At 41.9% G+C, this 13027-nt stretch overlaps 5 protein-coding genes across 5 annotated transcripts; 2 read left to right on the top strand and 3 right to left on the bottom strand.

Moving 5' to 3' along the window:
• Positions 1-78: 78 nt before the first annotated feature.
• N7506_000024 (uncharacterized protein) lies at positions 79-1677 on the top strand (the record flags this gene model as incomplete). Its single annotated transcript, XM_056949320.1, has 1 exon — positions 79-1677. One exon carries the CDS (start codon positions 79-81, stop codon positions 1675-1677), a length of 1599 nt encoding a protein of 532 aa, XP_056815235.1.
• Positions 1678-3565: 1888 nt separating this feature from the next.
• Positions 3566-3887, bottom strand: N7506_000023 (Transcription factor MADS-box; the record flags this gene model as incomplete). The annotated part of the gene is made up of 2 exons (XM_056949319.1): positions 3566-3787; positions 3861-3887. The coding sequence occupies 2 exons, from the start codon at positions 3885-3887 to the stop codon at positions 3566-3568; spliced, it is 249 nt and encodes an 82-aa protein (XP_056815234.1).
• Positions 3888-3893: 6 nt separating this feature from the next.
• Positions 3894-4541, top strand: N7506_000022 (uncharacterized protein; the record flags this gene model as incomplete). Its single annotated transcript, XM_056949318.1, has 2 exons — positions 3894-3941; positions 3993-4541. The coding sequence occupies 2 exons, from the start codon at positions 3894-3896 to the stop codon at positions 4539-4541; spliced, it is 597 nt and encodes a 198-aa protein (XP_056815233.1).
• A 1552-nt stretch (positions 4542-6093) lies between these two features.
• On the bottom strand, positions 6094-8758 carry N7506_000021 (DUF3435 domain-containing protein; the record flags this gene model as incomplete). The annotated part of the gene is made up of 5 exons (XM_056949317.1): positions 6094-7142; positions 7210-7586; positions 7715-8037; positions 8101-8362; positions 8430-8758. 5 exons carry the CDS (start codon positions 8756-8758, stop codon positions 6094-6096), a joined length of 2340 nt encoding a protein of 779 aa, XP_056815232.1.
• Positions 8759-8760: 2 nt separating this feature from the next.
• N7506_000020 (uncharacterized protein) lies at positions 8761-9072 on the bottom strand (the record flags this gene model as incomplete). Its single annotated transcript, XM_056949316.1, has 2 exons — positions 8761-8857; positions 8885-9072. 2 exons carry the CDS (start codon positions 9070-9072, stop codon positions 8761-8763), a joined length of 285 nt encoding a protein of 94 aa, XP_056815231.1.
• Positions 9073-13027: the final 3955 nt, after the last annotated feature.

Genomic DNA, 13027 nt, shown 5'->3' with positions numbered 1-13027 from the left:
TTCACCTTTTTCAGCAAGCTGCCAATACCCAGTGTGAATGGCGACACAACAGGCGTATCTCCAAATCCTGACTTGCCGATGTCTCCGCTTTTTGTCCCCAACAATCGTTCGCCGCAGGATGAAGGGGCAGAAGAGATAGGGGTTGCGGGCATAGGAGCCGAACAGGCAAGCAGCCTAGAAAGGCAACAGTTGAAAGATGCACGCCACGAGCGACGCCAACAGAAGCGAGCAAAGAAGTTTCGGAGGCGACAGCAACGAGAGCAAAGGAGGCACCACTCCTCACGTGCCGACCGTCATTCGACATTTTCCAGAAACTTGTCAACACTACCTCCCCAGTCTGGCATGGAAATCGACCGCGTTTATTCGGAAGGTAGCGGCATGAAAGAGGCATTGGAACCGATCGCCGAGACCGAATCCGGATCATCTGGAAGGATGAGTATAATAGGTGAAAATGAGCAGGGTCTTCCTGATATGGACCCGTCGGTAGCCGATGAACTTGAACACGGTGAACCTATTGAGGAGGAGCAAAGTTTCAGCGAAAATGAAGAATTAGAAAGCCACGCTGAGTTAGGATTCGAGGACGAGCAGCCGCGAGGAGGGAGGGAAGAGAGCATAGCTGGGAGGGAGTCCCTGGAAGATGCTAACATGGGAGAGCATGCAAGCGAACAAGAGGACGAAGCCACAGAAACAGCAGCGCCACCTTCTCCGGCGGAAGAAGTTCAAAAGGCACTGGATACGTTAGAAGGACGTAGGCGATCCAGGATCGAATCGGGGCCATCTAGGATTGTGGGTACACCATATGACCCGACACAGCAGCGTCAAAAAACGCCAAAGCTATCCATACCGGCCCAGGAAACTCTGGAGCAGGATATAAACGCACTGCTACAAACGGCCGCCCAGGAACCGACAGCAAGACCTACTACTGAGATTAATTTCCTCGAGGCACAGCGTCGTCCTTTGTCAGGAATGAATGAAGAACAGAGTTCATGGCCCATGGTTAGTCAAGTTGGACAGACTCGGGACCGGCAGCAGGCAGGACCGGAAGAATCCTTGGGCTCAGCCGAGTTCGACCCGCAGCCAGAATTTCCGAGCTCTATCGATCAGAGCTCTCGACGCAATGGGATGGCAAATATCCAGGCCGAACAGGAAGCACGACAGTCGGAGTCTATATCGCCAGACGCATCTCCGCACGTTCACGTCGTCGCAGATGCTCCACAGCAGGACAATGTGACGGAGCGTCCCTCGTCGTCACCACGAATGAACATAGCCAGGCCAGAGGAGCCGTTGGGGAAACAAGACCGATCTTCCGGACGAGGACAAGGAGCGAACGACACCACCAAGCGCCCTGAGGTAACAATCATGTTCCGTGCACGTGATGAACAGGGCGAATGGAATCGCTTGATCCACAAAATGGTGGTTGAGCGATCGGACCCATCTCCAGTGGGGCGGATGGCAGCCAAGCAGGCGCGAGCACGCAAGGCAACCTATTATGACCAGAATCTACGGCAGGTTCCCCCTGGGCAGTGCTTCGATGCGGCAATTGCCGACGGCACGAACACGGTTTTTGTGACATTCGGCGACGACCTGGCTGTAAATGAAGAGACAGTGGATTCCATCACACGGGCACTCCAAGCCGACCGCGATGATCATCGGCCGGCGAAACGCAAGCAGACTTGAACCATTGAATGTATGCATCTTTAGATTTCGATCCAAAGATCTGTGTCTCATATAGACGGTAGTCAGCGGACCTGTGGCCCCCATGGCTACACGGCCATACAGGCCGCCAGTTGACAGATTCAAGGCTGGTGCAGACCTAGAGCTGTGGACGTACGTCCAAAGTGGATCCACGTCCACAGCCCTCAATCTGCGGCCTCGAATCAACTGTTCTAGGTCTCGGGGCCTAAAGCCAAAGCCTTCCCACCACAGCTCCCAAACCACGGACCCACATCTCCAGACTCAAAGCCCGCCTGGACACGGCTCCACAGCTCTATTACATGACTGGCCTTAAGGCAGTGGGGTTGTGTCTCTGTCAGCCTGAGGACAACACAGGCCAGAAAACGCTCTTCCTACATCCATTAAAGCTCCATGTCCCCAGACTTGCCACCCCCCAATGTATAATACTGCACAAGAAGCGCCTGCCCAGCCTGAATCCATCGTAAAGCTCATTTAGCCTCGACCTCTTGGTAAACGTCCCTAAGGGGGTGCTTAAACCCTCCAGTTTGATACGGAGGGTAAGACGGGCGAGCTTCTTACAGCAAGATCAATCTCAACCTCTATGCTCGTATGGGTCCTGGATACCCCCTTTTCCCGCTAGCAAATGACGCAGGTAGCGGGCTGGACGTTTGAGCGGGGAGAAGATTTCGGACCACGAAAGAGATTATCAATTTCGTGGCCTTGCTCCCAGCATGCTGAGTCAGCGTACTGGGCCAATCACACGACACATGTGTTAGCCACTGATAATTATTTAAACTCACATTGCTCACTTCTTTCGATGCTCCCTCCTGTATATAGTGATGCCTCGAGTTTAGTTGATAACACCGACGGATGATCTCGTTATGGTTCAAGTACGGCCAGAGTAAGTACGCTTTCTTTTCCTCTGGAAGCGTTATCTAAAAACACCCAGTCACTTTATATCCCCCCCTCGCATACCTGGAGGTTGGCCCCAATGGGAAGAAATTCGCTGCGCCTAGTGGGATAATCCAAAGCCTCCAGTGTCGTTACAAAAGTTCGCCCGAAATAATTTATGTGGTTGACGACGATGTTGAGGATATCTTTGGCCATATCCTTCAGTACCTTCACAGTGGGGACTACTCTGTCCTTATTCCAGCAGCCGATAAATCGAGTCATGCTTCATGCGAAGATGAAATCGATATTGCAACGCAGGATCTACTTCCTTTGAAAAATAATTATTTTGCGAGTCATGAAGATATCCAGGTGAAGACCGACAATTCGATATCTTTGCCGCATTGTGGAGATGGAAACCACCTGTGCAAACATCCCAAGACACTGCTGGTGCATGCTCGTTTGTTTGACTTCGCTACTAGACATGGATTGGACCAACTTCGAGATGTGAGTTTGAACAAGCTTTACTGGACTCTCTCGGAATATCCGTTAGATTCAGAACAAGCGGATGCAATCGTCGAGCTTTTACGGGTTGCCAATGGAATAGGCACCATCTATGCGCTAATGATTCACTACGTATCATTGCACCTAAAGACTTTCATACGTTGTTCCAGTTTTATCTCGTTCTTGGAAGAAAACCATCATGTCAGTTTCCACTTGTTCAATCTCTTATGTGCTTCCCTATGAGCCTTTATTCTTCATAGAAGAGCCTAGAGCGCTGAAAGTATCTTGGGACATTGAAATGAGATCACGTGCCCATGGGTACGCAAGCCAGTCTTAGCAAGACACACCCGGGAAATTAATTTCAGTCATAGTAGTTAAGCTAGAAGATTTGCCTCGATTGGTTTCCTTATAATACCTTCTTCAGCCTCCTCCAGGTCTTGATCCATAATTAAAAATGGGGTCGGATAATATGTAGGAGGCCTAGAAACGTTAGCCTTGGTCATGTGACTTGTTTCTGCCTGCATACTACTTGCGACCCAAGAAATCCCCAAAATCCCGAGGCATCCGCCGATAGGATAAATACTTGGCCCGTTTCCCGAACCCGAATCCCGACGCAGACGTCTGCTTCACACAACCTACTATATTCGCGTGCCTTTTTCATCAAATTGATACCATCTTTCGTATATGTGGAGATCAGACTGAAGTCACTGACTAATGTGCGCTAATGCAGTCATAACTAGCCGATAGTTTTGGTGTGTAAGCGCTGAAGACAAATCTTCCTGCCCCGCACTCACGGTTGTAACACCCATCCCCCAACTCATGCGAGAATGTTGGACAGAATACCCGCAGAAGTCGTTCTGCTAATCGCTGACCACGTAAGTTCTTCTGAGGATCCATCGGAAAGAACAAATAATCAAACAGGATAGATCCGACAAAAACGCGATTTACTCAGTCTTTCACAAGTGTCGAAGCATCTCCTCCATTCAATAACGCCAATTATATACAAATCGATTACACTATCCTCCAGCGAATGGGATATCTCAAATCTGAAGACGGGCCTTATCCTGAAGTACAGCGCTCGCCATGTACGTTTCGTGAAGAGTCTCGAAGTAGCCGCCCCCTTTCATCGGCGTCTCCGCACACGCTGTTCTGAAGAGAGCGACTTGGAAGATGAAGCTTCTGAGGGGAGTGATGATGGTGTGGTTGAGTTGAATAGAGCTGTCAGCACGGATAGTTTCTCTAGTGAAGATCTTGATATCGACTCGAGCGAAACTGTTACTGCTTCAATCGGCATTGAGTTGGAGGGTGCCGTTATGGACTGGGATGCACGGACAGAAAGCACAACTTCGGCAACTGTGCCAACCCACGATGGGCTTATGATGAACCTAGAATCCCATTTAATACCTCTCCTTGAGTGTATTCCCGAAGGACAACTTCAAATGTTCAGGTATCACTATCTTCTTATTTTAGGGTGAGGATTTTCAAGCTGACGAGTCAGTTGGAATCTCGGTACATGTGTGCCGAAGAAAGTCATCCGATCCTTGTCAGTAAGACAACCCCAACTAGGGTCATTATCAATTATCAGCGATTCCAGCTGTGTACATGACCTTTCTTTGTCTCTGAATGGCTTGGAGGAACTCGACTGTCTACACTCTGCTTACTTTGTTCCTGCGGATCATAGACACGAAACAACCATTGGCAAACTTCTGCAGCGAAATGCACACAGCTTGAAAAAAATTGCTTTTCATCGGCAGGATCCTTTTGGTGATCGTGACGACTGGGAACGAATTGATAAGCGGAATTTCTTCATTCATGAACTGCTCGATTCACTCCCTGGCACTGGATGTCCTCTTTTTAGTTCCCTCAGAAACCTGGAGCTTTCGTTCGTCTCCTTTCAAAACGGAATTGATGACATGATGACAATGCTCAATTTTTCTCAGTTGACCTCTTTGAAGTTACGGGACTGCTTCAGGATGAATGAACTCTTTATGTCGCTTGCGCACTCGTCACAGAGTGTGCAGCTAAAATGTCTCGAAGTCAACCTCACAGGAGCTTACGTAGAGCAGACTGATGTCATGCCACTGATCCTATTTCTGCGATCTTTTCGTGGGCTGCGGGATCTTTTCATTCTCTGCCGGCCTCTGAAAGAGCAAGCGAATGATTTTTGGCTCTCTATCGATCATCAGAAACCGTCGCTGCAAAGGTTTATCTATCAGCAAACCACCCTTTACGAGAGCCGCTGTGACCCTGAGCTAGACACCTTGTGGGGTTTGGATTCCGTTCATTCCATAGGTATCTGTTGCAAAACACAGGAATTGGTGAGGCTCGTTATATCTGGGCGTTATCACTGGAGCTGACGGTCATTCTACTCACAGCTGAATTCGCTGAGGAATTCACTCTTGCGGCCAAAGATTACCTTCTTACATGTTCGTCAGACAGGGCTATTCAATTTTGACGTAAAGTACGAAGCGACGACTGAAAGGGCTGACTTAATTTTCTCGGACTCGTTGCCTTCAATTATTGAGTTTGCGAAATGGGCATTCGGTCCAGACGGACTTCCAGAACTACAAATCATGGCATACGGGGATTTTACATATCGCGGGCGCCAGCCAAGTATCGCTTGGGGCCGATTGGAATATGTGCCGAAAGCCAACGCATTTCCGCGAAAGGATGATTTGCCTTTTCGGGAAATCGCTGGAAATGATATTAGGCTATGGGAGCGCTTGCAGGACAATCTCGACTTTCTAGAGGCCTGTCCCGAGGACTCGCTGCTGCATCATTTTTAAGGACCAAACAAAGATCTAACTTGAAATACATCTTGATTGATCTCCGAGATTGTTCGTACTTTTCCTGACGGATGTTGTAAATTGCTTCATTTACCCCCTGCTCGTGCTCGTTCTCCTCGCGCGCTGGATCCGTATGGAACTTCTCTGGTCTATATTCTCACTGGATACGGCAAATGCGATTCCATTCCAAATTGGAAATAAAGGGATACCGAGTCAATGGCTTCATTCATTCATGGCCGGCCTATTCTTGTTTTTGAAGTCCCTGCATCGGATTCGGGCACCGCCAGCGACTCCGCACGCGATGCACGTCAGAAGCATGGCGCTGGAACGCCATTCGATGTAGCAGGCCTACTTCACACCAGTTGCATTTGAATGGTTCTTCTTTAAGATGAATAGCATCAAAGTGGCGCGTAACACACCCAGAATCATGAAACATCTGAAAGCGAACCTTGTCCGGAAGCCCTTCATTTGCGAAGCATTGAAAGCATGCCTCTGGCTGCTTAGCAGTTTCAAGGTATTCCCTGGTGGCATGTAACGGCTTGCCACGTACAGGGGCAGGCACCTTGCATGAGTCGATATCACTTCGGGTCTGCTGAAAATCCTTCGACTGGGCTATCGGTCCAGTTGGCGAGGCAGATTTAGGAGCTTTCTTTTTAGGCCGGCCCCTCAATGGGCCTCCTTCAAGGACGTCACAATACTGGACAACCGATGCAGTACCCGTATCGCGCCGATTCCACTCATCCTCTAACGAGTTAGAAGCGGGATAGGAAAAAAGACTCTGCACGAGATGTAACTGAAGGGGGTGCATGGTGTCCTCCAAAGGTGAGTCTTCGCTCTCTTCCTTAACTGCGGTACCCGACAGCTGCGCCTCGATATCCAGGAAGGCTTGCTCTTCATCAAATTTCTCTCGGATCTCATGCCGTAAGCTCCGGTGCAACCTTTTTCGCGTATTCCTCACCTCCTTCTCCCGTTGCTGGAGTCTAGGAAGCAGACCGGGTTCCTGGGTCTCCTCGTACTGCGCGCGGATATTACCTAGGTTGCGCCGTGCCTCTTCCAACTCAGGATGTTCTTCGACCTCTGCCCTTTGTTGATCAGTCAAGTAGCGTGGGCGTCGCGTGTCTCGCCAACGGCTTTGCCGTGTGACAGCTCGCATCAGTTCCACATCCGGGTCAAGGCCACAGATCACCCGGACCATGTCAGTGTCGATTTGCAGGGGATGATAGTGGTTGAGAAAGGTGCGGGGGCTGGCATGCTTCATGATCAACATATGTTGTTCCTTGCTCACCCACCCTGCGGACTACATCAGCCACTCAATTGATAAGACAGATCAAATTCACAATATTACGGAAGAACTCACCACTCTCGTTGATCACTTTACCACTTCCATACCGGAACTGATGGGCGTGAAATGCCCCTTTCCATCCGCGAATCTCGCCAAATGTGACCAGTAAGGTGGAAATCGCAGACTTAGGCATCTGTATAGTCCGTTTAATAGTTGGAACGCCCTTGACCAACTCCGTTTTGCAAAAGATATACCACTCAGACTTTTTCGGATCTAAAGGCACCAGAAGCTGCTCACAGCCTTTGCTGATGAAAAGTTTCCGCAGCTGAGCCTTCGAAGTCAGCCCCTGATTCCGGAACGCCCGCGCGTGAAACAGGATGCCAAAAAGCAATGTGTGCGGGCATATCACCAAAGACGGCCCGTAAACGATCTCGGGAAGTGCAAAAGTAGTTCTGTTGATGGGTTAGCTGTATCACACTAGTCAGCCATTCGGGAGATGACAAGAAGGTTTCAAGAGATATGATATATCCGGGGGTGAATGGGGAGTTGAGAGGGAGAGGCAAAATTGCGCTTGCCGTACAATTTGGTAAGACCGAGGAACTTTTTAGTTCCTTCGGGGGTAAGTTCGATCATAGGGACGGGTGGGCCTCCACGGGGATCCTTCTGAAGGGAGATCTGCAGGTCCTTGAACTGCAGACTCAACAGAGCGCTTTTCCGGTGCAGCGTAAAGATACCGAGAGAGTTGAACAGACACACTTGGATACGTTGAAATCCTAGATGGAACTTTTTCTCCTGTGTCGATAAGATCGTTTCATTAAACGGGCCGATATCCTCGATATAAACCGGCGTCTTCTTTCCAGGCTGCGTGTCCAAGCAAAATTCCTGGACCAGGTACTTCATACCCTATAATTAATGGTAAGTCAAGGACATCAAGCTAGATTGGGATAAATTTGGAGGCATAACGACCCTTCGTATCTCTGAGCCATCTTCATCATTGATCACAATCTTGGTGAGCTTCTGATAGTACAGACGAAGGTTTTTCCAGTCTGTCTCGAGTGTGCTAGCTTTGTTGATGCCTTTAATATGCCGACCGTTCTCGCCTCGCTCGAGCTGGAGGCACCAGCGTAAGAAACGATACATAGTGTTGTTCGACGCCTGGCGCAGCGCCTCCTCAGCCTCGCGCCATTTTGGCTCATTGGGCCTATTTCGCACTTGGCTAACACAGTACCTATACCTACGTTAGGCATCTCCCCGTCAAGGTCTCCGGTAGCGATGTACCTCAGTGGGTCACTCACCTTTTCCACCGACTCTCAATCCGCTCTCGTCGTTCAATAGTACCCGGTGCTTTGTCGAAATCCTCGGGGATTTCAGAGAGATCAACCCCACCCTCATCCAGTGGGTCCTCGTAGAGCTCTTCAGCGTCATAAGAGGCCTCTGGCTCCAAGGCAAAGTTTTCCTCGTGTCGGAGACGTTTTCGTGGGCTGGAAACGTCTTCTAGCTCCGTCAGATCCGTCTCATATGTAGCATCGCCCTGCTCTGAATCGCTAGAAGTAGCCGCAATGATGTCATCCTCGCCAGAGTCGCTTTCCGGCTTTCTAGTCCGCTGGCGTCGAGAACGCTTCATCGTCAAACTCGGCGGGATTGAAGGGACGGCGAGGGTTCGGAGGCAGAGGAATGAGAATAAAATGAAGTGGCTGGTAGATCAAGAGTAGACGGTCGGTAACTGTGTTATGTTTTTGGGACAGTGCACCGACGGCTGAGCGAGCAGAAATGACAGATCAAGGAAACACGAAGAAGAGAAGAGAACAGGCGATGGGCAGATAAGTAGTCTCGGTGGAGTGAGAGGGAGAGCTGGGGGAGCAAGGAAAATATACGGAAGAGAAAGGAGCCATGGCGGGCAGATAGCATCTTGACCAGGTGCTGAGACAGTGAGGCCATTTTTGGCGCCTTCGCGAACGCCGAGCCAAGACTGGCCTTTGCTGAGGTACAGGAACTGAACTGAACGATTGTAGGTGGGGCGGGGGTCTCGTGTGAGTGGGTCTAAATGGTGCGTGGTGATAGCTAAACATGGGCGTGTCAGGACAGCGTTGTCACGTGTTACCAGATGACGGCCGGAACAGGCGTAACTCGAGGCCGAAAAGGGCTGCCATTTGGTAAGCCCAAGTTGTTGTAGAGTAAATTCGAGATTTTAAAATTATTTAAATCAGTAGAGAAAGTAGATATATAAGAATTAGTAGAGATTAAGGATATAGAGGAATTAAAAGCGATTTAGATCTTATAAGAATTAAAAGAGGTCTAGAAATTGCAAAATTAGTAAATAGCTAACTATCTATTAGAAAATTAATAGAAATAAATCTTATAATCTTTATAGAGAAGTATTTAAATAGAATCAAAGTAAATTGATCTCTATATACTTATTTTCCTAATTTAGTATTATATTAAGACTTAGATAAACTAGCTTCTTTGATTTTATTGAAAATAATATTACAAAAGTAAATTATCTTCTTTATATAGATATTATAGATTATATAGTAATTCCTAATATCGTAACTAATCAAATAGCCCTTATTTATATAAGAATCAAGTTTATTAATATATTATTCTTTATTAATATAATATCAAATCTAGTAACCTAATATCTAGAGATAAGAGATATCTAGCTTATAGCTATAGAAAGCTTTATATAAGGTTATATTAATTTACAAATAGTATAATTAATTGATTATATAATTTACTTTTTATAAAATAAATAACTAAAGATACTTTAAAAGCTGATTTTTAATTATTATAATAATTATAGATTCTACTAAATATCTATTGGACTATTTGACAACGTTATTTAGCTATTTTGTATATAGGGATATCGGAGATATAATAATATCATAATACTTGTAAAAAACCTAAATAGGCTTATAAACAAGGATATTATCTCTTTAAATCTATTTAATCTTAATCTTAAACTACTAGTCTAAAAAACTAACCACTTTTTATAAATTTAAAAGGATTTTAATTATTAATTTTATTATAAAAACTTATATATAATAGAAGGTATTATTAGAAATCATTATAAAGTAGATCTTATATTTATAGCCTATATAAAAATAGGGTTTCTAGATATTAAAATATAATAAATCATCTAGTTTAGTATAAATTTGATATTCTTTATCATATAAAAGCTAATAGCTTTTAGTATTAATATAAAGAATATAGAGATAGATAATATCCTTATCCTTTTTAAGGGTTATATTAATAGTATTATACTCTATCTTATAAACTTAATCCTTACTAGTATAATAAATATAATAATAGATTAAATCAATAGAAATAAGGTTATTCTTGTATTTCTTAATAACATTAATATCTATAGAAATAAAAACAATTATATTTATTATATTTGCGATAGCTTAACTATTTTAGATCTAAAAACTATCTTCTAGATCATTAATAAGATCTTTAGATAAAAGTAGATTAATTAAAGGCAAATAGATTATTTATATAATACAAATAAAGTATTTCACTAAATTTAATAAACCCCTTAGATATTTAAGCTAATAGTGATCTTTAATAAGATTAATAGTATATAGGTCTATAATTTTAGACCTATTTTTACATGAGAAAATAGCCTTTTTAATCCTAAAGCTAGTTTGATAATCTTATTTATCAAGTGCGGAGATAGAGATTAGATTATTATTCAATTTTAGGACAAGCTAGACCTTTTAAAGAAGCAGTCTTTTAAGATCTTAAGCTATAGGATCTCAAATAAATAGAACAATATTATTAAAGCTTTTAATAAAGAAATATTAATTTATTATAATAATAATAGGTATATGATAAGATTTAAAATTAATAAAAATTAATTAGAAAGATATTATATACTTGGAAATGCTAGAATTGATTATCTAATTAAATTCGTTAGACGACGATAGAGAAATAGTAGTATTCTTTAACACCTAAATACTGACTTGCTGTGTCTAAAGGTTATTGTAATAAACGAATACTAGATTAATAACTACTATGTTAGCTTATATATTATATACGAGAGAGGCTTTTATAGATACAGTGGTTATCGTATTTATTAAATTGCTAGAATTATTAGATTCCTTTTTCTTTAGATAGTAATCTTTGGGTTTATAAATATCCTAAGATTTGTGATATTAATAATAATAAATATTCTTGTTATTTTTATATTTCTTAGATTTTAGAAGAGTTGATTCTTTACCTTTATTTTTAATATTCCTTTTATTATCTTTAGATAAAAAAGTATCTAAAGACGGTGGAATATTCTCTAGAGAGATCCTAATGGTTGTCGAGTTTGTGAAAGGAAGATTTGTTGATTTATTATTATTAGAATAAATGTATTAGATTGATTTATTAGTTATTTTGAAAGTATAGAATTCCTAATATATAGTATATATATTCGTCGATTTGAATATCTAGATAAAAATATTATAGTAGGGATTTAATATGATTACGATTATAAAAGTTGTATATTCTTATTTAAAGAAGATCTTATTTAATATAATAATCTTTTTATAGTTGTAAAGTACTTTTTAGAACTTATTTATAAAGTTAGTGGTATTATTATCTTTATAATAAAGCTTATTTTATATTTTGAATCTTTATATAATTATTTAGGATAATCTTTATCTATAGAGTTTCTTAAGGATAATAAAGGTTTTAAAGGGTATATTATATATTAAAATTATTAATTTGATATTAATATCTATATAGATATTAAAATAATTTATAATTTGGGAATAAGTAATAACCTAAATACTCTAGTTCTATTAGAAACCATTTTAAATCTTGTTATTAATTTTATCTAAGGATTTTTAAACTTTATTAAGATTAGATATAATTAAAGTATCAATATCTTTTTTAGAATTATTAAAATTGATAAGTTAGGATTTAGTTATCTTTCTAAGGAAGTATTTACGTTTAATAATATTATTATTAATAGATATAAAACGTGATTATATAAAAGGACTAATAATATCTAATATAATATCTTTAAACGCGTTATTTTGTATATTTAAAATATCTAGAAATTTAATCTACTAGTTTATTTAGTTAGGCTCTTCGTGAAATTTGGGGACGTTCTTGAAGTAATAGATATTGATAGAAGAAATAAAGAGGTTCGATTTAAATTACATAGTCTATATTTTGATAGATTTAAGCTTTTTATTTACTAAGTTAATATAGAGCTTGTAATTACTAGCAGATAATTTAATAAAAGAAAAAAGGATTTTAGATATATTAAGAGATAGAAATATATCTTTGATAGATATAGACTATATAATTAGATTGAAATTAGGGATTAAGAGTAGGAAATAGGTTGTTAAAACGCGAGGTGATTTAAATAACGACGAAGTTATAATAATAGGACTTTTTATAACCTTGGATAGTTGTAGCTATTAATGGTTATATTATATATATATAAGGATTAGTAAATATGTTATGATATCGTTATTATGTTAAACTGTTGTAATGGAAATCTAGCTATTGTTTATTGGTAAAAGCTACTTATTAGAAGAAGAGTTTGTAATTATAAGATGTGAAGAAATTATACTAACTCTTAATTTGTATAGGGATTGCTAGTACAATAGAATTGGAGGATTTGATAGAGAAGCGATAGAAATGTTGTCATGGCGAAACACGAGGAATTAGTAGGGCAACGAGGTATTAGCGGGGATTGTAGGGATTGATAATAATAGAGATATTATCGAAACGGGAGGATTTAATAACAATAAAGATATTAGATTATTGGATTAGGAAGGTAGATCTGGTATTGAGATAATCTCTTAGGATGATTGTTGTAGATAGGTGATCCTTCTGATTCGTTAGGGTTGTTGTTAAAGCGGGGAAGCTTTGGTGGGGTTGATTGGTTGGCTTG

Source organism: Penicillium brevicompactum, assembly GCF_028827555.1.
Source record: "Penicillium brevicompactum strain IBT 35665 chromosome Unknown utg000001l_segment0_segment0, whole genome shotgun sequence".
NCBI lineage: Eukaryota > Fungi > Ascomycota > Eurotiomycetes > Eurotiales > Aspergillaceae > Penicillium > Penicillium brevicompactum.
Note: the sequence above shows the minus strand (reverse complement) of the source record. Positions and strands in the feature narration are given on the sequence as shown.